This window comes from Heterodontus francisci, chromosome 38 (assembly GCF_036365525.1).
Source record: "Heterodontus francisci isolate sHetFra1 chromosome 38, sHetFra1.hap1, whole genome shotgun sequence".
Taxonomy (NCBI): domain Eukaryota; kingdom Metazoa; phylum Chordata; class Chondrichthyes; order Heterodontiformes; family Heterodontidae; genus Heterodontus; species Heterodontus francisci.
The window spans coordinates 15,621,760-15,646,578 of record NC_090408.1 but is presented as its reverse complement, the minus strand read 5'-3'; the positions used below and the strand labels follow the sequence as shown (position 1 = coordinate 15,646,578).

The 24,819-nt window shown below is 41.8% G+C and overlaps 1 protein-coding gene across 5 annotated transcripts in view; it reads left to right on the top strand.

Annotated features, from left to right (window-relative positions):
- Nucleotides 1-22,763, top strand: part of sh3gl3a (SH3-domain GRB2-like 3a) — a 154,358-nt gene extending 131,595 nt beyond the window's left edge. For 3 of the 5 annotated variants that reach the window (XM_068017607.1, XM_068017609.1, XM_068017610.1), the window contains 8 exons: nucleotides 7,976-8,048; nucleotides 9,489-9,632; nucleotides 10,016-10,149; nucleotides 12,359-12,517; nucleotides 17,619-17,722; nucleotides 20,652-20,779; nucleotides 21,161-21,214; nucleotides 22,063-22,763. In XM_068017607.1, coding sequence (XP_067873708.1) covers nucleotides 7,976-8,048; nucleotides 9,489-9,632; nucleotides 10,016-10,149; nucleotides 12,359-12,517; nucleotides 17,619-17,722; nucleotides 20,652-20,779; nucleotides 21,161-21,214; nucleotides 22,063-22,268 — 1,002 coding nt within the window. In that variant the 3' untranslated portion in view covers nucleotides 22,269-22,763. The remainder of the gene's footprint in view (nucleotides 1-7,975; nucleotides 8,049-9,488; nucleotides 9,633-10,015; nucleotides 10,150-12,358; nucleotides 12,518-17,618; nucleotides 17,723-20,651; nucleotides 20,780-21,160; nucleotides 21,215-22,062) is intronic. The other 2 variants (XM_068017611.1, XM_068017608.1) reach the window with 2 other exon arrangements.
- The last annotated feature ends 2,056 nt before the right edge of the window (nucleotides 22,764-24,819 follow it).

Sequence of the window (24,819 nt, the reverse complement as noted above, 5' to 3'; positions counted from 1 at the left end):
GTTTGCAGATGTTTTTAAAGTGGAGACTTGGACGACCGGTGGGTCTGATACCCGTGGCGAGCTCGCTGTACAATGTGTCTTTGGGGATCCTGCCATCTTCCATGCGGCTCACATGGCCAAGCCATCTCAAACGCTGCTGACTCAGTAGTGTGTATAAGCTGGGGATGTTGGCCGCCTCGAGGACTTCTGTGTTGGAGATACGGTCCTGCCACCTGATGCCAAGTATTCTCCGGACACAGCGAAGATGGAATGAATTGAGACGTCGCTCTTGGCTGACATACGTTGTCCAGGCCTCGCTGCCATAGAGCAAGGTACTGAGGACACAGGCTTGATACACTCGGACTTTTGTGTTCCGTGTCAGTGCGCCATTTTCCCACACTCTCTTGGCCAGTCTGGACATAGCAGTGGAAGCTTTTCTCATGCACTTGATTTCTGCATCTAGAGACAGGTTACTGGTGATAGTTGAGCCTAGGTAGGTGAACTCTTGAACCACTTCCAGAGCGTGGTCGCCAATATTGATGGATGGAGCATTTCTGACGTCCTGTCCCATGATGTTTGTTTTCTTGACGCTGATGGTTAGGCCAACTTCATTGCAGGCAGCCGCAAACCTGTCGATGAGACTCTGCAGGCACTCTTCAGTGTGAGATGTTAATGCAGCATCGTCAGCTAAGAGGAGTTCTCTGATGAGGACTTTTCGTACTTTGGACTTTGGGTCTGATGAGGAGCCGCCATGCTGAATTGTGTCTTTCATATTGTCATGGAATGAGGTGATGATGCTTAGTAGCTTTGGTGGACATCCAATCTTTTCTAGTAGTCTGAAGAGACCACGTCTGCTGACTAGGTCAAAGGCTTTGGTGATATCAATGAAAGCAATGTAGAGGGGCATCTGTTGTTCACGGCATTTCTCCTGTATCTGACGAAGGGAGAACAGCATGTCAATGGTCGATCTCTCTGCACGAAAGCCGCACTGTGCCTCAGGGTAGACGCGCTCGGCCAGCTTCTGGAGCCTGTTTAAAACGACTCGAGCAAAGACTTCCCCACTATGCTGAGCAGGGAGATTCCATGGTAGTCGTTGCAGTCACATCGGTCACCTTTGTTTTTATAGAGGGTGATGATATTGGCATCGCGCATGTCCTGAGGTACTGCTCCCTCGTCCCAGCACAGGCAAAGCAGTTCATGTAGTGCTGAGAGTATAGCAGGCTTGGCACTCTTGATTATTTCAGGGGTAATGCCGTCCTTCCCAGGGGCTTTTCCGCTGGCTAGAGAATCAATGGCATCACTGAGTTCTGATTTTGTTGGCTGTACATCCAGCTCATCCATGACTGGTAGAGGCTGGGCTGCATTGACGGCAGTCTCAGCGACAACATTCTCCCTGGAGTACATTTCTAGGTAGTGCTCAACCCAGCGGTCCATTTGCTTGCGTTGGTCAGTGATTATGTCCCCTGATTTAGATTTGAGAGGGGCGATCTTCTTGATGGTTGGCCCAAAAGCTCTCTTAATGCCATCATACATTCCTCTGATGTTTCCGGTGTCAGAGGCCAGCTGAATATGACTGCATAGGTGTTTCTGCAGCCTTCGAAACCATGATAAGATGGTGGCCTTAGTGTACTTTTAAGAAAACTCAAGTATATTTACTATTAGATGTTGTATAGTAGATTTATTTTGTTTTTTGCTATGGTACCTCTATCTTGGTTTACTTTACTGGCAATTGTGTAGTTCCTTTTGAGCCCTAAATTCCATAGGAATTCTTTCTCAGAATGATTAAATATCAGGTCATATATGGAATTAAATGTTTAAACTGTACATTGGAGAAATTCATTTGTGTAGTGCTGCTTCTAGCACTACACTGCTTCTAGCAGCACTAAGCAGACTCCATAGATTTTGCCCAGGGCTGCTTTTTGCACAGCCTGTGCAGTCGTCTTCAAAGATATCAATGAAGGACATCGTGTGGGTCACGATCCACGGCTCTGCCTGTCCCCGGGGAATCGACACAAGCCTGCTGCGAACAAATTTCTCCCCCTATACAACTTTTACAACTTGGAAAATTAGGATATTTTCTACAATTATAATAATTTCAGATAGAACAATGCAATACTTCCATCGATAAGACATTATCTCCATATATTTACTTAAGGCACTTTTTTGTTACCAGCATCAATTACAATCTTACACTATTTAGACTTTGTCTTAATTTTCCTTGTTCATAGAACTATCAAAGGTTTCTCCAAATTTTAGGAAAGATTCTCTTATGCTGACTGTACATTATTGTATAATTTACCAGAAGCTTTATCTATTTACTGATATTCATATTGGTGCGAGACTGCTGTTTAAAGTCTTGCCATCCCTTGCATCAGAAGTTGGTTTGAGAGAATGGGTAGGTGATGCTACCCAACAATTGGCATAAATTGAATGTCTTTGGAATTCGGAGGGAGAACTTGGGGCCTGTAGTGTAGAGGTCAACCGTCCTTGCACAGGGGCAAAGCCAAGATGAAATCCTTCAAATAGAGAACAATTGATTTGAACACTTCAAAGAAAGTACCAGCTGTAACTAGGATTTGTTAATAGCATCTAAGAAACAGCACATGACTGCACCCTAGCATCCCTCAGTACTGCTTTCTGATAGTCTTACAACAACAGTTTGCATTTTTATAGTGCCTTTAACCTTGTACAATATCCCAATACACTTCACAGGAGCATTACCAAACAAAATTTGACACCAAGCCACTTAGGGATATATCAGGACAGATGGTGATTTAGGTTTGAAGGAACCTCTAAATGGGGAGAGAGAAGTGGAGAAATATATAGCATTTTAGAAGCAATTCCAGAACTTGGGGCCGAGACAGCTGAAGGCAGATCCCACAATGGTAGGGTTGCATAACAGACCAGAATTGGAGGAGGGCAGAGATCTTGGAGGGTTGTAGGCTGAAAAACGTTAGAGATAGGGATGGGCGAGGTAATGGAGGGACTTGAACTCAAGGGTGACCATCTTAAATTGAAGGCGTAACTTGACCGGGAGCCACAGTAAGTTGGTGAGTACAGGATGATGGGCGGATGGAACTTGGTGCAAATTAGCATACAGGCAGTAGAATTTTGTATGAGGTCAAGTTTGGAATAGTATGGAAGATGGGAGGCTGGCCATGTCTGCATCTGCTGTACAACTTGCTGTCCAGGGATACTTCCTCTTCAGTATTTCATGATTCATGCACTATCTACAAATATCTGTGTGTATTTCCCCAGATGTTTTCTCAGCTGTATTTTTCTGGGCTTTTATGGAATATTAAATTTATGTAGTTCAGTTTTAAGCCCTCATGCTTTGAATTTACTCTTGTTTTCATGTTGCTTTCTACCAAAAAAGTCATATTCCTTGACCTCTGTATTTTAGTTAAAGCAAGCCATGAAACAATGAAGAAACTTGGCATTTTTAAAATTTGTTTTCATGGGATGTGGATATTGTTGGCAAGGCCAGCATTTGTTGTCCATCCCGAATCGCCCTTGAAATGGAGGTGGTGAACTGCCATCTTGAACTGGTGCGGGTACCCACAGTGCTGTTCAAGATGGAGTTCCAGGATTTTGATCAGCCACAGTGAAGGAACGGCAATATATTTTCAAGTCAGGATGGTGTGTGGCTTGGAAGGGAACTTGCAGATGGTAGTGCTCCCACGTGTTTGCTGCCCTAACTCTTCTAGGTGGAAAAGATCATGCGTTTGGAAGGTACTGCAGTCCATCTTGTATATGGTGCACACTGCTGCCACTATGTCAGTGGTGGAAGGAGTGAATGTTTGAGGTGATGGATGGGCTGCCAATCAAGCGGGCTGCTTTGTCCTAGATGGCGTTGAGCTTCCTGAATGGTATTGGAGCCGCACTCATCCAGGCAAGTGGAGAGTATTCCATCGCACTCCTGACTTGTGCCTTGTAGATGGTGGACAGGCTTTGGGGAGTCAGGAAATGAGTTACTTGCCACAGAATTCCCAGCCTCTAATCGGCTCTGGTAGCCACAGTATTTATGTGCTCGCCCAGTTAAGATTTTGGTCAATGGTAACCCCCAGGATGTTGATAGTGGGGGATTCAGCGATGGTAATGCCATTGAAAATGAAGGGGAAATGGTTAGATTCTTTTGTTGGAGATCATCATTGTCTAGCCCTTGTGTGAAGCGAATGCTACTTACCACTTAACCCAAGCCTGAATGTGGTCCATATCTTGTTGCATTATGGACACGGACTGCTTTGGTACCTGAGGAGTTGTGAATGGTACTGAACATCGTACAATCATCAGCGAACATCCCCACTTCTGACCTTATTGATGGAGGGAAGGTCATTGATAAAGCAGCTGAAGATGGTTGGGCATAAGACACTACCCTGAGGAGCTCCTGCAGTGATGTCCTGGGGTTGAGATGATTGGCCTCCAACAACTACAACCATCTCCCTTTGTGCTAGATATGACTATAACCAAAGAACAGTACAGCACAGGAACAGGCCATTCGGCCCTCCAAGCCTGCTCCGATCTTTATGCCTGTCCAAACTAAAACCTTCTGCACTTCCAGGGTCCGTATCCCTCTATTCCCATCCTATTCATGTATTTGTCAAGATGCCTCTTAAATGTCGCTATCGTGCCTGCTTCCAGCACCTCCCCCGGCAGCAAGCTCGCAAGTTCCAGGCACTCACCACCCTCTGTGTAAAGAACTTGCCTCGCACATCCCCTCTAAACTTTGCCCCTCGCACCTTAAACCTATGTCCCCTAGTAACTGACTCTTTCACCTGGGAAAAAGCTTCTGACTATCCACTCTGTCCATGTCACTCACAACTTTGTAAAGCTCTATCATGTCGCCCCTCCACCTCCATCGTTCCAGTGAAAACAATCTGAGTTTATCCAACCTCTCCTCATAGCTAATACCCTCCAGACCAGGCAACATCCTGGTAAACCTCTTCTGTACCCTCTCCAAAGCCTCCACATCCTTCTGGTAGTGTGGTGACCAGAATTGCACGCAATATTCCAAGTGTGGCCTAACTAAGGTTCTGTACAGGTGCAGCATGACTTGCCAATTTTTATACTCTGTGCTCCGACCGATGAAGACAAGCATGCCTTATGCCTTCTTGATTACCTTATCCACCTGCGTTGCCACTTTCAGTGACCTGTGGACCTGTACGCCCAGATCTCTCTGCTTGTCAATACTCCTAAGGGTTCTGCCATTTACTGTATACTTCCCACCTGCATTAGACCTTCCAAAATGCATTACCTCACATTTGTCTGGATTAAACTCCATCTGTCATTTCTCCTCCCAAGTTTCCAACCGATCTATATCCTGCTGTATCCTCTGACAATCCTCATCACTGTCCGCAACTCCACCAACTTTCGTGTCGTCCACAAACTTACTAATCAGACCAGCTACAATTTCCTCCAAATCACATATATATATATATATATATATATATATATATATATATATATATATATATATATATATATATATATATATATATATACTACAAACAGCAAAGGTCCCAGCACCGATCCCTGCGTAACACCACTAGTAACAGCCCTCCATACAGAAAAGCACCCTTCCACTGCTACCCTCTGTCTTCAATGACCGAGCCAGTTCTGTATCCATCTTGCCAACTCACCTCTGATCCCGTGTGACTTCACCTTTTGTACCAGTCTGCCATGAGGGATCTTGTCAAAGGCTTTACTGAAGTCCATGTAGACAACATCCACTGCTTTTCCTTCATCAGTCATTTTCGTCACTTCCTCAAAAAACTCAGTTAGTGAGACACGACCTCCCCTTCACAAAACCATGCTGCCTCTCGCTAATAAGTTCATTTGTTTCCAAATGGGAGTAAATCCTGTCCCGAAGAATCCTCTCCAATAATTTCCCTACCACTGACATAAGGCTCACCGGCCTATAATTTCCTGGATTATCCTTGCTACCTTTCTTAAACAAAGGAACAACATTGGCTATTCTCCAGTCCTCTGGGACCTCACCTGTGGCCAATGAGGATACAGAGATTTCTGTTAAGGCCCCAGCAATTTCCTCCCTTGTCTCCCTCTGTATTCTGGGGTAGATCCCATCAGGCCCTGGGGACTTATCTACCTTAATACTTTGCAAGACGCCCAACAGCACCTCCTTTTTGATAATGACATGACCCTGACTATCTACACTCCCTTCCCTAGACTCATCATCCACCAAGTCTTTCTCTTTGCTGAATACTGATGCAAAGTACTCATTTAGTACCTTGCCCATTCCTCTGGCTCCACGCATAGATTCCCTCCTCTGTCCTTGAGTGGGCCTACCCTTTCCCTGAGTTACCCTCTTGCTCTTTTTATATACTTATAAAAAGCCTTGGGGTTCTCCTTAATCCTGTTTGCCAATGACTTTTTGTGATCCCCTTTAGCCCTCCTGACTCCTTGCTTAAGGTCCTTCCTACTTTCTTTGTACTCCTCAAGGGCTTCGTCTGTTCCTAGTCTTCTAGCCCTTATGAATGCTTCCTTTTTCTTTCTGACTCGGCTCACAATATCCCTCATTATCCAAGGTTCCCGAAACTTGCCAAACTTATCCTTCTTCCTCACAGCAACATGCCGGTCCTGGATTCTAATCAACTGACCTTTGAAGGACTCCCACATGTCAGATGTTGATTTACCCTCAAACAGCCGCCCCCAATCTAAATTCTTCAGTTCCTGCCTAATATTGTTATAATTAGCCTTCCCCCAATTTAGCACCTTCACCCGAGGACTACTCTTATCCTTATCCACAAGCACCTTAAAACTTATGGAATTGTGGTCACTGTTCCTGAAATGCTCTCCTACTGAGACTTCCACCACCTGACCGGGCTCATTCCCCAATACCAGATCCAGTACGACCCCTTCCCTAGTTGGACTATCTACATATTGTTTCAAGAATCCCTCCTGGATGCTCCTTACAAATTCTGCCCCATCCAAACCCCTAGCACTAAGTGAGTCCCAGTCAATATTGGGGAAGTTAAAATCACCCACCACTACAACCCTGTTTCTTTTACATCTTTCCAAAATCTGTCTACATATTTGCTCCTCCATCTCCTGCTTGCTGTTGGGAGGCCTGTAGTAAACCCCCAACATCATGACTGCACCCTTCCTATTCCTGAGCTCTATCCATATTGCCTCTGATTCCCAGTGACTTAAATTTTGCTAGTCTTCCTTGATACCATGCTCGGTCAAGTGCTGCCTTGAGGTCAATCAAGGGCAGTCACTCTCACCTCGCCTCTTGTAGTCAGCTCTTTTGTCCATGTTTGAACCAAGTCTGTAATGAGGTCTGGAGCCAATTGGCCTTGGCAGAACACAAACTGAGCGTCGGTGAGCATATTGTTGTTTAAATGATGCTTGATAGCACTGTTGACGGCACCTTCCATCGCTTTGCTGATGATCGAGAATAGGTGGATGGGCTAGTAATTGGCCAGATTGGATTTGTCCTGCTTTTTGTGGACTGGACATATTTGGGCAATTTTCCACATTGTTGGATGGATGCTAGTGTTGCAGCTGTACTAGAACAGCTTGGCTCGGGGCGCTGCTGGTTCTGCGGCACAAGTCTCCAGTACAACTGCAGGGATATTGTCAGGATCCATAGCCTTTGCATTATCTAGTGCCTTCAGTTGCTTCTTGATACCATGTGGATAGTAATATTCAGTTGAGTGCATCAATCCTTCTCTGGCGACAGAACAAAATAGTTTTGAGTGGGCTGATCCTGCATGTGCAGTGAAGGAAACTGCTCCAAATTCTAAGTGAGAAGTTTCTTAAATGAAGCGTTATCTAGAAAAATGTTGGGTGTAGACCTTGACTTATTGATATGTGGAGAGGTGGCAACTTTGGTAATGTACTCCTGGAGTTCATGCACTTTCTATGTTTAGCCATAATATGGAGGAGTTTTATACAGAAGTATTAACGATGGCTATTGTGTACATTCCTTGTTTCATTTTCACAAGAACTTTGATTTTTTTTTTCTTATTTTAAGAAAATAGAAGCTACAAGCAAAGCTGTGGCAGAGGTTCTGTCTAAAACCACCGAGTACTTACAACCAAATCCAGGTATGAAATGGTGTTTTAAAAAAAATAACTTTTTTATTTTCCATTATGATTTCCTGTTTTGGTGCTTTTGGTGAGAATATGACTTTTCTGGAACAGTAGGAAAGGAAGCACAGTGAATTGAGAAGGCGAGAGCAAGAAATTTCAATAGCTTCAGTGAAAGGGTGAAATATTGCCAGATGCAACTTAATGTAACAAAATGAGATTTATTATATTTTGGATGCAAGAATGGCGGATGGGATTCCAATCTAAATGGGAAAGCACAAGGCAGATAGTTGAACAAAAGGATTTCGGGGTCTTGGCGTGCAAGTCAATACAAGTAAATTTGCAAGATTAGTATAGCAAATAGGATATTGAGTTTCATCACAAAAGTTGTAATATATGCAAGGATTGAAGTTCAACTGCAGTTATACATTGTGTTGGTTAGAACTCATTTAGAATTTTCTGTTCAATTTTGGGCAGTCATTCTTTGGAGAACATCTACTGACCATTCACCAGGATGATACTTGAAGGGACAGAGCTGTAATGGAAACACTTGGTTAAATTTTGGATATCTTTGCTGGAGATGAGAAGGCTAAGGATGATCTGATCAAAGTATTTAACATTCTGAGACAATTGACTCATGAGAGAATGACTACCTTCTAGTCGAGGAATCCAAAAAGCAAGCATTTTCTTTTCGATTCTGAGCTAAGTCTGTTAAAAGCGGATCCAAGAGAAACGTCTTTGCACAAACAGTTGTGTCACTGTGGATGCACTGCCCCAAAAGACCATTTATGCAAATTAATTGAGGTGTTTAAAATGGAGAGAGATTTACTTGAGTATTAAGATAGAGAAAAGGTATGGAATTGGGTTTAAAAAGATAGAGCTGCCATAGCTATCAGAATAGCTTAGTTGATTCTGTTAGTCATTTCCCAGCTTTAGCCAATATCATCTGCAATATGATATAGCCCATTTTATACCATCACTCAAAAGTTAAAATTACCCCCATGTGTTTAATCAGTTTCTGCTGTCCTCAGGTAAGAAAATAAGAATTGGATTTCCTTACATTTGGAATAAGTGCGCATCGATATTTTTTCAGTTTGCTTCTGGCAAATGCATATATTTATTGCACTTTTATCGGCAACTTCCACCTTTAGCTGGTGGGGAGCTTTCCCCTCTGGCAGTATTCTTCAGAAATTCAGTCACAGGCTGCACAGTTTTCAACCTTTAATTATAAAATGGTCAGAAAATCATGCATTCGTAGCCAGCGGGCAAAGCTCCCTGCCAGTCATGCCAAGTCGGAAAATTATGCATTAATGATTTGATTATTAGGCAAAAGAGAAGCATCTGAAAGCCCCAGGGTAATTATAGATTTCTCTACAGAAACTCTACTACATTTGACATCTCACTGTGAAATTTACAGGTTGCATTAATGTCTTTTAAATGATTGATGTCATTTTGAAGCCTACAGAGCCAAGTTAGGTATGCTGAACACGATGTCAAAGATCCGAGGACAGGTGAAAACAACAGGCTATCCTCAGCCTGAAGGTCTACTGGGTGAATGTATGCTCCGAAATGGAAAGGACCTGGGAGATGATTCCAATTTTGGTAGGTTAATTGGTGATGTTCTGTGTAATATGCAGATTTTAATGCAATTATTTTTTGGGGCCACATTGGTAATTTGTTAATGTGGCAATGTTTATATCAGGATATCTTGCATTTTATTTTTGGCGAGGTTGTGAACAGAATGAAATACAATGAGTTTATTCAATTAGAATTTTTGGGTATATAAGTAGTCTCAAAATTATTTTAAAAGATCATCATTTATCCAATTGTGATTCAATAGAGATAGTTCTTAGCTTGTGTAATAAAGATGCTTTTCTGACTATTTGATAAAGCTGAGTAGTAAACATATTTGAAAACTCCACTAGAGATTCCTTTTGATTTTGATTTTTGTTGAGATGTCATGGTTTTTGGTCTGATTTTCTTAGGCCCTGCGTTGGTCGATGTTGGTGAAGCTCTGAAACAAATGGCAGAAGTAAAGGATTCCCTTGATATTGATGTAAAACAGAACTTTATTGATCCATTGCAAATTTTACAAGAAAAAGACTTAAAGGAGATTGGAGTGAGTTTCTGTCTTTGTGAGCACAGTTTGTATTGTGTGAAAGTCTTTGTAAAATAGTTCATTATAAATGCCAATTGATTTAGTTATTGGAAGTGAATAATGGTTGTTGCGGTATTTCTGATGCATTGAGTGCTGCTTGTTTCTACAAAGGGTTTCGAGAGCTTCCATCAGTTAGTCACTGTGCCTTTTTTTTAACCAGTTATTGTCTCAGATGAAGGGAGCAATTTTAACCCTCCCCCCAAAAAGTGGGCTGAGGTCAGGTGAGATGTAAAAATGTTAAAATTCTGAAACAGAACCCCAACCTGCCTCAAACCTGTCCACGTCTGGGTTTGATGGAGGCGGGGCAGAAGGCAAGCAGCCAACTTGCTCCAAGGAGGCAGGTTCCATTTAAATATTATAATGAGGTTGGGAGCCTCACATTTAACCTATCTTACAGGCTTAACGCTAGCCAGCCAGGTTTCCCAGACCTCGGGAAATCTAGCAGCTCAAGGGAGTTGAACTCATCTTTAGAGAAACGTTAAGCAGTTTACAGCACTGCTTGTGGGCTAAGAGGAGCAGGACTGCTTATCCCCTACCGCTAACAACCCCTCCCCCCACCCCACCCCCACCCCCAAGCTTCCCTGCTGTCAGACTCTCTCACCCTCCCACCACTCCCCATGCACCCCCCTGAGATTGGACACTGCCACCGCATCCACTCCTTTAGGATCAGTCAGACTCACCACCCCCACCCATGCCCCCACTAACACAGCAGCAGGTTCCTTACCTGTTCCTACAGCTGCGACGTACTCCGGAGTCCTCCCCACCTGACTGAGAGCCAAGCCTGCCAATCAGGCCTACTTCCACATGGTGACCCTGTAGAAAAAAAGGCACATTCTGTGGAATTCAACCTGTGGGGATTCCAGACTCCCCTCCCTCACTTACAAAACTGGCTCCTGTCAATATCAGGGCTTCTCTGAGAACTTATTGCACTTAAGCTGAATTAAAAGAAACTGGGGATCAACAGAAACATAATACATCTGCTAGAGCAGCAGGAAGCTGGACTTAAATGGACCTTTTTTCCAGCCTCGATTTTTCTGCATTTCTAGGTTAAGACATAAATACTCAGAATGGTGGAAGAAAGCATTTAAAATCAGACAGTAAACAGACCATCAACAAAATAAACCCTGCTTTTTCTGTGTTATGGCTTATATTTACTTCACTGGGGACCCTCTAAAATTGATATTCTTAAATTTGTTTGTAGTATATAAACCATCACAACCAGCTGGTGTGGTGGTAAGTGCACATTATTCATCATCATTTCTCACAGGGCAGATCTTCTTTTGACGTAAATGGCTAAAAATGGGTGCAGATCTCTCCAAGACTTTTTTTTTCTTCTTCTGGGATCAACTCAATATCATAGTTATACACAGGTCCTGGTGCAGATTTGAATTGGTACATGAAACACACTAGTGGCGGGAGCAGAAAATTACATGAAAGTGAAATTTAAAGGGATGAGGACAGATTAGGGAGGCAAAAATTCTGAAAGCATTTGGAAAGGCACAGAAAGTTTCTTAACCCCATTGGCAGCCTTTGCTAAGTCTGAAAAAGGAGAGGCAAAGAAGAGAAGGCAAAAATGAAGGACGAGGAAACCTTGTGTGCAGACATGCATCGAGAGGCAAGTGACAGAGTAGTTCAGCGCCCCACATTCTTGTTGGATGACTGCTGTAGTAGAGGCGATCATAGTTTTATAGGGTATAGCCCTGTTCACCATTTCATGGTACCATCTACATGGGTCAGCATTACAGCAAGGAGGCTACAGCTGATCAATGCTGTCACTGGTTGAGCCATTCCTCTACTGCATTCTGGCCATAGATACTTGCAAAACATGGCACACCTCAGCACCTGTCTTTGATGTCCACACAGTCCAAAAGAAAGTTACCAACCACAATGACTGGAGTACCAAAACGAAAAACTTTCTTCCCTTCTCCTACCTGCATGCTCCCGCTTGCCTCTGCTTACCCTCCCTGTCCCCCAGCAACTGTTTAATCTTCTGCGGGAGGCAAAAAAGAAAGAGAAAAATCCAGGATCAATAAAGAAAAAAGTCCTCTGGAAAATTCCTTTCCAGCCCCCTAATGGGGGGAGTTAATAAGTTTTAAATTGAAAAAATGTTTTACAAGTATATATTCCTTGGCAAATGGAGGACTCATAATATGATCTTATTTTTTATCAGCATCATTTAAAAAAATTGGAAGGTCGCCGTCTAGATTATGATTACAAAAAGAAGCGCCATGGTAAGATCCCCGATGAAGAAATAAGACAAGCTGTAGACAAATTTGAAGAGTCTAAGGAACTCGCTGAGATCAGTATGTTCAACTTTTTGGAAAATGATGTAAGTTTACAGAACATTTAGATGAACAGAAATCCCACATGTTTACAGTGAGCCTTTTACAGCTAACTAAAACCAGCTGCCCATAAAACCTCGTAAATGGCACCCAACTATGATTCAGTTTATTAACTTTAAATAAGAGAACTGTAGCTTAGTGGTAATGTTACTGGACTAGTGATTGAGAGGCCTAGAATAATGCTCTGGGGACCCGAGTTCAAATCCCACCACGGCAGCTGGGGGAATTTAAATTCAATTCATAAATTGAAATAAAAAGCTAGTCTCATAAATGATGATCATGAAACTACTGAATTATCTGGTTCACTAATGTCCTCGAGGGAAGGAAATCTGCTGCCCTTATCCAGTCTGGCCTACATGTTCCTCTAAACCCATAGCAATGTTATCGACTGTTAACTGCCATCTGAAATGGCCTAGCAAGCCATTCAGTTGTATCAAACTGCTACTGAAAGGATGAATAAGAATAAAACTCAATGGACCATCCTGCATTGACCTAGGCACCAGAAGTGACAAAGGCACACCCTGCCCAGTTGACCCTGCAAAGTCCTCCTACTAACTTTGGGTACTTGGGCCAAAATTGGGAGAGCTGTCCCACAGATTAGTCAAGCAACAGCCTGACATAGTCATACTCACTGCATCATACCTTACAGCTAATGTCCCAGCCTCCTCCCATCACCATCCCTGGGTATGTCCTGTCTCACCGCATGACACTTTCAATAGTTGGGAGGGAGTTGCCCTGGGGGTCCTCAACATTTGACCCTGGACGCAATGAAGTCTCATGGCATCAGGTCAAACATGGGCAAGAAAACCTCCTGCTGATGAATCCCTGCTTCTCCATGCTGAATACCACTTGCAAGTAGCATTGAGGGTAGGAAGTGTACAGAATGTACTCTGGGTGGGGAACTTCAAAGCCCATCACCAAGAGTGGCTCAGAAGCATCACTACTAAACAAACTGGCTGAGTCCTGAAGGACATACCTGACAGACTGGGAGTGTGGCAGATGGTGAGAGAACCAATAAGAGGGCAAAGCTTACTTGAGCTCATCCTCACCAGTCTACATGTCACCTATGCATCTGTCCATGACAGTATTGTTAGGAGTGACCACCACAGTCCTTGTGGAGTCTAAGACAATGAGGGCACACACAACCATGTCGTGTGGCACTACCACCATGCTAAATGGCATAGATTCAGAACAGATCAAGCAACTCAAAACTGGGCCTCCATGAGGCAGTGTGGGCCACCAGCAGCAGCAGAATTGTACTCAATCACAATATGTAACCTGATGGCCTGGCATAGCCCTCAATCTGCCATTATCATCAAGCCAGTAAACCAACCTTGGTTCAACAAGGAATGTAGAAAATCATTCCAGCAGCAACACCAAGCATACCTAAAAATGAGGCACCCCTAGCCAAGCTGTTCCAGTTAGCTGTGTTATGACCAGATGAGAAAGGGGTCTAGGGTTCCTTCTCAGTCTTCACCTTGTTTAACCGTAACGGGGTTTAATTTTAAAGACACCAGTTTTTTTCTTTAGCTCCCTCTTAGTGAATCCTTGTTCACTAACTTCCAATTAGAAGGCAAAGAAACTAGCCAAACAGGTTTTCTTCAATTTACAGAAAAAAAAAGGTTAAACTTTATTAAACTCAAACTCTAATTCGGTTAACGCAGTTTAAAATCAATGTTCATATGGCAAAATTAATATGCCTCATTTTTGGCAGGTTGGGTGGGGGGGGGGGGGGGGGTTTGCGTCTGCATGACAACTGCAACACTGGGGATCTACCTGACAATGTGGAAAATTGCCCATATATGTCCCGTTCACAACAAGCAGGACAGATCCAATCTGGCCAATTCCAGCCTGATCACTGCACTGTCAATCATCAACAGTGATGGAAGAGGTCGTTGACACTGCTATCAGGAAGCATTTATTCAGCAATAACTTAATAACAATGCTCAATTTGGGTTCCACCATTTCACTCTGCTCCAGACCTCATTACAGCCTTTGTCCAAACATGGACGAAAGAGCTGAACTGCAGAGGTGAGGTAAGACAGACACTGCCTTTGAAATCAAGGCAGCATTTGACTGAGCATGGCATTAAGAGCCCTAGCAAAATTGAAATGAATGGGAATCTGGGGGAAACTCTCCACAAGTTGAAGTCATACCTAGCACAAAGGAAGATGGTTGTGGTTGTTGGAGGCCAATCATCTCAATGCCAGGACAATGCTGCAAGAGTTCTTCAGGGTAGTTTCCCCCCCAGGCCCAAACATCTTCATCAGTTTCATCAATGACATTGCCTGCAACATAAGATCAGAAGTGGCATCTTCGCTGATCATTGCACTCTTCAGTACCATTTGCAACTCTTCAAATACTGAAGCAGTCTGTGCCTGCATGCAGCAAGATCTGGACAATATTCAGGCTTGGGCTGATAAGTAGTAAGTAACATTTTCACCACACAATTGCCATCTTAAACCAGAGAGATTCTTACCATTTCCCATTGATATTCAACTGCATTACCATCGCTGAATCCCCCACCATCAACATCCCGGGATTACCATTGACCAGGACCTTAACTAGTCCAGCCATACAAATACTGTGGCTACAAAAGTAGGTCAGAGGCTAAGAATTCTGTGGCTAGTAACTAACTCCCCAAAGTCTTTCCACCACCTACAAGGCACAATCCAGGAGTGCAATGGAATACTCTCCATTTGCCTGGATGAGTGCAGCTGCAACAATACTCGGGAAGCTCAACACCATCCAGGACAAAGTAGCCCCATGATTGGCACCACATCCACCACCTTAAACATTCAGTCCCTTCACCACTGACGTACAGTGGCAGCAGTGTGTACCATCTACAAGATGCACTGCAGCAACTCGCCAAGGCTCCCTTGACAGCACCTTCAAAACTTGCAACTTCTACCACCTAGAAATACAAGGGCAGCAGATGCATGGGAACACCAGCATCTGCAGGTTTCCCTCCAAGCTACAAACCATCCTGACTTGGAACTATATCGCTGTTCCTTCACTGTCACTGGGTCAAAATCTTGAAATTCTCTCCCTAACAGCACGGTGGGTGTATCTACATCACATGGATTGCAGTAGTTCAAGAAGGGGGCTCACCATCACCTTCTCAAAGACAATTAGGGATAGGCAATAAATGTTGGCCTTGCCAGTGGGGCTCACATCCCATAAATGAACTAAAAAAAAAATGCACTGGTATATAAAGAGATGAATAATCTGGCAGGGGAAATGGTTCTTCAAAGTACTACCCCTCTTTTATAGGAGAAAATATTAGTCTTAGAATCTTGAATGACATTTTACTTAAAAAGTCAAGTTCTTTACCAGCATGGAGGCTGTTGAGTTATGTGTGTCTCTTCATTCGAGGCTCCATCAAAACAATCACTAAGATGGAGCTTTCCCATGCATCCTAAACATGCAGCTTTACAAAGCAAACCTTGTGACTTTAAACTGGCCAGGGAACTGGTCCAGAGTCACTTGAGTCCATGCTGTGAGCTGAGAAATCTGCATTCCTCCCTGGCAGCAAGGTGTCAGTCTTGGCTCAGTGGTAGCATTCTCCCTTCTGGATCAGAAGGTTCTGGGTTCAAGTTCCATTCTAGAGACTTGAATATAATGTAGGCTGACAGTTCAGTGCCGGACTGAGGGAGTGCTGCGCTCAGAGGTGCTGTCTTTCTGGAAGAGGCATTAAACCGAAGCGCCATCTGCTCTCTCAGGTGTGCGTAAAAGATTAGATTAGATTAGAGATACAGCACTGAAACAGGCCCTTCGACCCACCGAGTCTGTGCCGAACATCAACCACCCATTTTTATACTAATCCTACACTAATCCCATATTCCTACCAAACATCCCCACCTGTCCCTATATTTCCCTACCACCTACCTATACTAGTGACAATTTATAATGGCCAATTTACCTATCAACCTGCAAGTCTTTTGGCTTGTGGGAGGAAACCGGAGCACCCGGAGGAAACCCAGGCAGACACAGGGAGAACTTGCAAACTCCACACAGGCAGTACCCAGAATCGAACCTGGGTCCCTGGAGCTGTGAGGCTGCGGTGCTAACCACTTATGGTGACACTATCTTATGACACTATCTCGAAGAAGAGCAGAGGCATTCTCCTGGCACCTAGCCCTCAACCATTTGCTGAAACAGATTAACTGGTTATTCTACTGCTGTTTTTAGAACTTTGTTGTCCACTAATTGGTTTCCACATTTCACTACAAGACAACAGTCACTACACTTCAAAAGAAAGTGATTCATTGGCTACAAAGCGTTTTGGTCCTGAGGTTGTGAAAGGTGCTATATAAATACAATTTCATTCTTTCCAAATGCTTTCCCTTTACTGTTACATTAAGTTTGGTTGGGACCTCTTTATCCACCATTGAGGTTCAGCTGTTGCAAAATTACAGTTGATATTTGTGTTATTTGATAACTAAAATAATTTTGTTTTTAACTTCATTTATCAATTGCATTAATTGACAGTGCTAAACAGGTATGGAATGTATAGAAGAAAAATTATAGTCATACTTTAATAAAGGCTAATACTGAACTTTGTCCAGGTTTCTAAATATGGGTAAAATTACTACAAAATATTATCTGCAGAACATGACCTGCTCTGACCTATTTTCTTGAATTAAAAGTTATGAGTATCATAAAAATTTTAGCATTTACAGTCTAGCATTTAGTCTGATATTTTTGAAGTACATTAGTTCCTTGGAAGATAGTCTTTTAAAAAGACTTGTGTTTTGACCATTTTAAATTTCAGCTTACATAGAACAAGAAAAATTGGATAATGTCTCTGTTATGAGAAAGTTTCATCTGCAGGTGAGCCATATGCAGATAGTTTAGCTAAAACAGTGTAGTGTGATTTAACTGTAGTTTGAAAAATTAACACTTGCCCTACTGAGTAAAATGAAACACCTGGTTAGCACAATACATGCTATGACTAAAGCTTCTAGGAATTAAACTTCTGTCAACTTGCTTATGTCTTATGCCCCTCCCAAAATTAATCACACTTACTTTGAATAATTTGATAACCAGTCGTCGTTTCTTTCTAAAGAAGTTTCCTCTTTCCTGTAGGTAGAGCAAATAAGCCAACTGTTAGCTCTAGTGGAAGCAGCTTTGAACTATCATAAAGAATCCACTACAATTCTGGAGGAGCTTCATAACATACTACAGCACAGGTGAAATTGTGAACCATGTATGCTACTAATCCTTCATTGAAGGATATGGGGTTGAGGCAGAGGACAGTGTGGTTCTTTGTCCTTGCAAAATCGGAAAGGAAGAACCGAACACACAAAGCAAAAGACAAAAAGGAGTTCTAAACCCGATAGAGGGTTGAGATGATTTTCACCTTTTTATGATAATTGGTTACAAATAAAAGCCCATGGTCAGCTCCTAATAATAAACAGATCAGCACTATTGAGCTCCCAGCAGGAAGTTGTGTTCAACGAGAATGTGAATTAGAGAATCGGATTGACATTTTCATATCCCTATCTCTGATTCATATTCCCTTTCAATGCAGTCTTCCACCAGGAGCAGTGGTCACTGATTTTACTTTTAATGCATTTGTCTATTTTTTTCTGGCTTGATTTGCCAATGACTTCATTCAACCTCAATATCTCTGATGAAAAAGGATTTTTTTTTTGTTGAAGAGGAAACATCTCTCTACCCTCTCCTGCTTAAACCATCATGAATTTATAGCTAATAACTTTGATCACAACCTCTTCTAATCTTCCTCTCCTCTTCTCCCAGAAAACAGGCATTATTTTGTTTGAAGATGTGACACATGCTTGTGCGTGAATCTCTATTCCTACATTTGAGGCAAGCTAGTGTAGACATAGCAGCCTAATTAACAACTGCAACAAAAGACTGGACTTCCTTTAAGAATCAATGAATTCGATTCCAAATGTTGATCCCTATTTGAACTTCATTCTCCGCAGTGGATAAGAGCCCTGCAATTAAGCATTCGGATATGAGAATACAACATCAAATGTGGTTATCTGAAGTTCCTCCCTTCATTTTTGGTGAAAGGCATTCCTTTTTTATTTTAAATGGGTTGACATCTCCACTAAAATAGTGGAGGCAGGAATTTCAAACAATTGTTTTTAGCATTTGGATAGCATAACTTTAGGATTTTTGCTTGTTAGCACTGGATGAAACATGTATGTATGAAGCACTGTGTTTTGATGTCAAAGACCAAAAATAAGCAGGGCTAGTCCTATCCTGAAAGGAAACAAAACAAGGTTAGGGACAGCAGTAATTAGGGGAACAGTGAGAGTGTCGATAGTTTATACAGCCTGGCTTTTCATTTAAATAGGTATAAAGATTTACCGGCATGTATCTGGAAAATGTGCTTCTGCAGCACTATTATCAACTTGACTCAACCAAAACGTCCTCTGGCTTTAATAATATTGAATAGGACTGTTCACTGGTACACTAGAATATGAGGGTGAGATGGCATACATTTACTGTAGTGAAAACATTTTCTTATTCAACGTGAAGGTGGGTAATAGTGTTATGTGACTGCCAGTGGAAACTTAAAACAATATTTTGCGCAAATGCTGAAAGGTATATTTCCCCCAAGTGTAAAGAAAAATTATTTTATAAAACTGTCTTTAGTAGTAGAATTTTTCTTCACCTTTACGCATATAGGAAAATATGGTCTCAGACTTGAAGCAGTAACTTAATGAAAATCCTGACCCAGTAAAATCTCAAAACCAGGCACTAGAAATGCAACTGATTGGCATCACATACAACTTCAGCTTGGTTTCAGGAAAAGAATAGAGGTTAAAGTATATGTGTGACTGTATTCAGATTATCATAATCTGAGTTTCGATCCCATTTACACCTACTTCCAAAATTAGAAGGTAGCAGCTAGGCTGTTGCATTACAATGAATTCACTATATTTTTTTTAAAGCAATAGTGTACAAATGAATGACCAGGCCCAACCAAATCAAAACTCAATGAGCGCTTGAATTACTTTGAAAAATACTAACGGAGCTGTTTTGTATTGCTGTGATTCTGGCATTTTCCCCACACATTGCAGAAATTCCAGCACACAGTGCACAACATTCTGACCAATTAAACTTTGTTTTATAGCATCCTGGCCATACCCCATTTGGAGTAGTGAATTCAGTTTTGGTCACTGTGCCTCAAGAAGGATGGAGTGCAGTCCAAATACACCAGAATAATACTGGGGCTTTGAGGATTAAATGAGGTTGAAAAGTTGCACAGACATGGTTTATATTCTCTTGAATATAGAAGATTGAGGGCTGATCTGACCGAGATGTGTTAAAATGTTAACAGGATTGGATAGGGTATATAGAGTCATATACAGCACCGAAACAGGCCCTTCGGCCCACCGAGTCCGTGCCAACCATTAACCACCCATTTATACTAATCCTATATTAATCCCATTTTTTCCCCCTCACATCTCCACCTTCCCTCAATTCTCCTACCACCTACAATGGCCAATTTACCTATCAACCCACAAGTCTTCGGCATGTGGAAGGAAACCGGAGCACCTGGAGGAAACCCACGCGGTCATAGGGAGAACTTGCAAACTCCGCACGGGCAGTACCCAGGACCGAACCCAGGTCACTGGAGCTGTGAGGCTGCGGTGCTAGCCACTGCGCCACTGTGCAGTGGGAAATTATTTCCTCTGGGGGAAATCAAGAGTGAAAGGACATAAACTTAAAATTAGAGCAAGGCTAGTTTAGGAGGAAAGTCATAAAGGTGGTGGAAATCTGGAACTCTGTCCCCCAAAAGGGTGTGGAAACGGGAAGAATTGAAGCTCTCAAGACTGAGAGAGAGGTTTTTGTTGGGTAAGGAGCTTGGGAAAGTAAATGAAGTTGAGATACAGATTAGCCAAAATATAATTGAATGGCAATGCAGGCTTGAGGGGCTGAATGGCCTATTTCTGTTCCTAATAGTCAGATGTCGTGTACAGCATAAGATGGAGTTTCCAATGTGCACTCTTATTAGGCAAAGACTTCTTCCATCCCCCCCTTACCAAAGAAGGAAAATGACTGCATTATAATCATTATATTATTTACATACCATTTTTTGTTTTCTCAACATTTTTCTACCGTTGTGCCTTTTTCTCAAAGGATAAATACAGCCTCGAGCCGTCCGAAGCGTGACTTCAAGCCAAAGCCTGTAGTCGCTCCATCTTTTGAACCCAATGATAATCAGCAGCACAATGGTCTTTCATATGGTTCTTCATTCAAGTCATCTGGTAGGAATATTTACTTGTGAATATCGAAGCTTTGATGATCATACACATGCTTTATTACCAGATTGCCATACTGCAAGAGTATAAGGTGGATAGTACCATGCCATAAGAGTATAAAGTGTACATTATTATATCTCAAGAATATTTCCAGCATTACCTTTGTGTGTTGTCCTTATAAATCCTCCATATCTGATCCTACGTAGGTGCTTTGAATGCTTGATATTCCACATAATTATTCATTTTAATGCCAATATTAATATAATTTGTTTTGAGCCTAAATGTACATTAGTTTGCTAAAACTAGTGCTTTGCATCAGTTGGCTCGCGTTGTACTAGAACCATCCTGCAAGCTTAATCCATCCTTTCCCTTTCTGTTATCATTTAGCCAAATCATCCCCATTCAGGTTCCTTCGCAGGTCAAAGCATACATGTTCACCTTGTGAGTAGTTTCTTAAACTGATGCGTGTGAGATGCATCCCTATTTTCGCATGTTTGGCAGTAACTGTCCATTTCCCCCCCAAATTGCTGTTTTTGGATTAATTAATAATGTAATGTCAGTCCTGTGATAAGTAGAATATGTTCTTGCGTATCTGTTTTAGAACGGACTAACTGATTTTTCTTGGTACTGTCTCAAGGAATTCCTTTTTTTTTAACCCGAAACAAATTTACTTAATTTGTATTCTGAAGTCCATTTTAATAATTTCTGAAGTTGAATGAACTTCATTGGGGGGTGGGGTGATCATTACCCATCTCTTAATCTTGCAGTTTCAGGTTATTTGCACAAGGCTCTGTTTATCTCCATTGTCCTATGTAATTGGTATTTGGATTTGGAAATAATCTGTACAACACTTGATCATTTTTATTTAAAGTGCCAGGAAATGAGAGACAGATTGGAGATGGTTTTGGCATGTGCCAGCTCACAATGAAGGAGTGGTTTGAGAAAATGTTTCAAGAAGGAGTTAGATATAGCTCTTGGGGCGAAAGGGATCAAAGGATTTGGGGGGAAAATGGGAACAGGTTATTGAGTTGGATGATCAGCCATGATCATAATGAATGGCGGAGCAGGCTCGAAGGGCCGAATAGCCGACTCTTGCTCCTATTTTCTGTTTCTATGAAACAAAGCCACATCTAATTTCTTATGTTTTCTGAGCAATTGTTTTTCCCTAAAAATGAATTTTTTTAATGTTTTGTAGTGAAATACCTTGTATATTTAAATGTTTATTAGTTGAATATAGCTTAATTACTCAAATTTATCATATAACATGATTTTTCCCCCTTTATATCCAGCCTCTTGCACACAAGCAGATCAGCCTTGCTGTAAAGCTCTTTATGACTTTGATCCTGAAAACGAGGGGGAACTTGGATTCAAGGAAGGTGACATCATCACTCTGACAAATCAGATCGACGAGAATTGGTTTGAAGGCATGTTAAATGGTGAATCTGGGTTCTTTCCGATTAATTATGTTCAAGTGATTGTGCCTTTGCCACAGTGAAACCGCCTTTGATTCATTTTTGTAAGTTTTCGGATATCAACTTGTGTTGAAAGCCGATTGAGCACAGACATTTTCATCAGTGTGGCATTCTGTGAAAGCCTTGCTATTTGATCGACTTTTGTATATGTCTTCTATTTGTGTATTTATTTTTTTACATGTTCCATTTGTATTGAGAATGTTTATGTCATTTGCTACAAGAGTAATGCAAATCTAACCTATTTCCACCATGAAGTTTACAGTTTCTAAGTATATGGCTTTATCTATTTAACATTATTTGTTTGCTCTGAACCTTCTGTTGCTGATTACAATGGGGAAATTTTCTATAAAGCTGTAATGAAGAATGTTCTTGATACAGTTTAATTATTGTGGTTATAATTAACTGTTATTAACTCCTTTTTAGGGTTCCGACAAATGTTCTTGAGCCATTTTATTTGGCAGTGTAACTTATTGTTATGCAAAGAGATGTCATAATAAATGTGTGAACAATAATTGTAATTTAAGTAGCATTAGCCCTTTTGTTATGCAGTTTTTGTCATATATGTATTTGGAGTTTATGTATTTTGATTATTTGAGGGGCAAAAGATTTGAATGTACTTTTATTCAGCATTAATCTAAGGAACGCTCGGTATATTTAAGATTGCACAATGCTGTGGCTTTTTGCCCAGTTAACAGGAAAAGCAACAGCAGACTCCTACTGGTATGTGGAAAAGTCAAGATCCTTAATATGAGAGGGTGTCATGATACTCAACATTGAAGTACTGATACTCAGTACCCCAGTGTAGAGGTTCAATTCCCTCCTCTGCTCCTGATCTAAATTGCACTAAGCCAGAGATGCCAGGTGAAGACTTCAGCATTGCATGGCTGTGGAGAGTGAGACAGGGCAATCAGACATTGATGGAAGTCTGGAAACAAAGCAGACACCTCCCCTGTCCCCTGCTCAGCGGCAGGTGTGAATCCAGGTAAGCGGAAAAATGAAGATAACACACTTGAAATTAAACTTGCCAATAAAAATGGAATCAAAATGCTCTAAGACCTTTGTTTTCCTATCTTATGTCTAGCCCCAGTTGTTGTTGTACTTGTCTATTTTTAAAATTTGCATTCTGTTTTTGTCCTAGATTTTCTTTCACCAAAGGTCAGCAGTGACTCTGTGGGTAGCACTCTCTCACCTCTGAGGTAGAAGGTCATGTTTTCAAGCCCCACTCCGCTTAAAATAACACATGGAGGAATTTGGTATGAGCTCATTAACCATTCATACAAAAACAGTACCAATTGGAAAATATACACTGTCTTTTCTCAGAAATTCTGATACTGACTGTTCCAGAAAAGGATGGTTTGCCATCCCATAGCGGAGAGAGATTCTGTCACATAAAAATCTGGGCGGTACTGAAGGAGTGCTACACTGTGGGATGTGCCGTCTTTCAGATGAGATGTTAAACTGAGGTAAAAGATCCCATAGCACTATTTTGAAGAAAAGCAGAGAAATTCTGCCCTGTGTCTTGACCAGCATTTATCCCTCGACCAACATCACTTGGGGAAAAAAAAATTATCTCGTCATTATCATATTGCTGTTTGTGGAAACATACTGTGCACAAGTTGACTGCTGAATTTCCTACATTATAACGGTGACTACACTTTATAAATACTTCATTGACTGGCTGGAGAATTACTTTTGATCCTAATTCCTTTCCATTTAATGGTACTCTGAAAGGTAGAAAAACCAAGTACATCCTGAAAATCTCAAAGGCCTCAGATCCAAAACCTGCTGAGATGTATTTTCTGATTGGGGCTGATTTTTTTGAGCGTTTAATGCACTTGTACCGATATTTCCTCCTCTTAAGGTGAAACCAGGAAAGGGGCAAGAAGGGACACTGAGACCCCTTCCTCACCATTTCTATTCTGACTGGGCACCCCTCTTGCCCCTTTGTTGGTTTGGCCGTAACGGCATTTAACTTTTAAAACAGTGATTTTAGCTTACCCCTCAGTGAGTCCTTTGCTCACTGCACTCTAATAGTAATTGCAAATGAACTAATCAGACAGGTTTTCTTAGGTTTAAACAAGAAAGATGTAAGTTTATTGGCCTTATCACTCTAACTCGGTTAAAAATTACTAAAATACGCAACACAATCCACTAGCATGGACACGAGAGAAACACACACACAAATAGATACAAAGGGGAAGAAAGAATTCAGGGGGGAGGTTAAAGTAGGGTTGGCAATAAATAAAATTCAGTTACTGGATGGCCATGTCCTTGATACAATGTTCTCGATTGAAGTTATAGTCTTGGAGTTCTTGCTGGGGCCCGGTGCACAATTTCTGACTTGCTTCTCTGGTACCAGAAGACTGAAGAGGTGCTCTGTCTTGCGGCTTAAGCTGCTACCGTGGATCCCTGGGACTTTGTTTGAGAGACAGACAGAGAGAGCAGAGACCTTCCTCCTTCGTTCTCAACTTGCAGTCTGTTACTTTTTTGTGAGGCAGAATTCAAACAGTCCCCAGTCTGGCCAGTAGGTAAGTCATATGACCCTCTCTTTGTTTGAAATAGCAACTTCTTGGA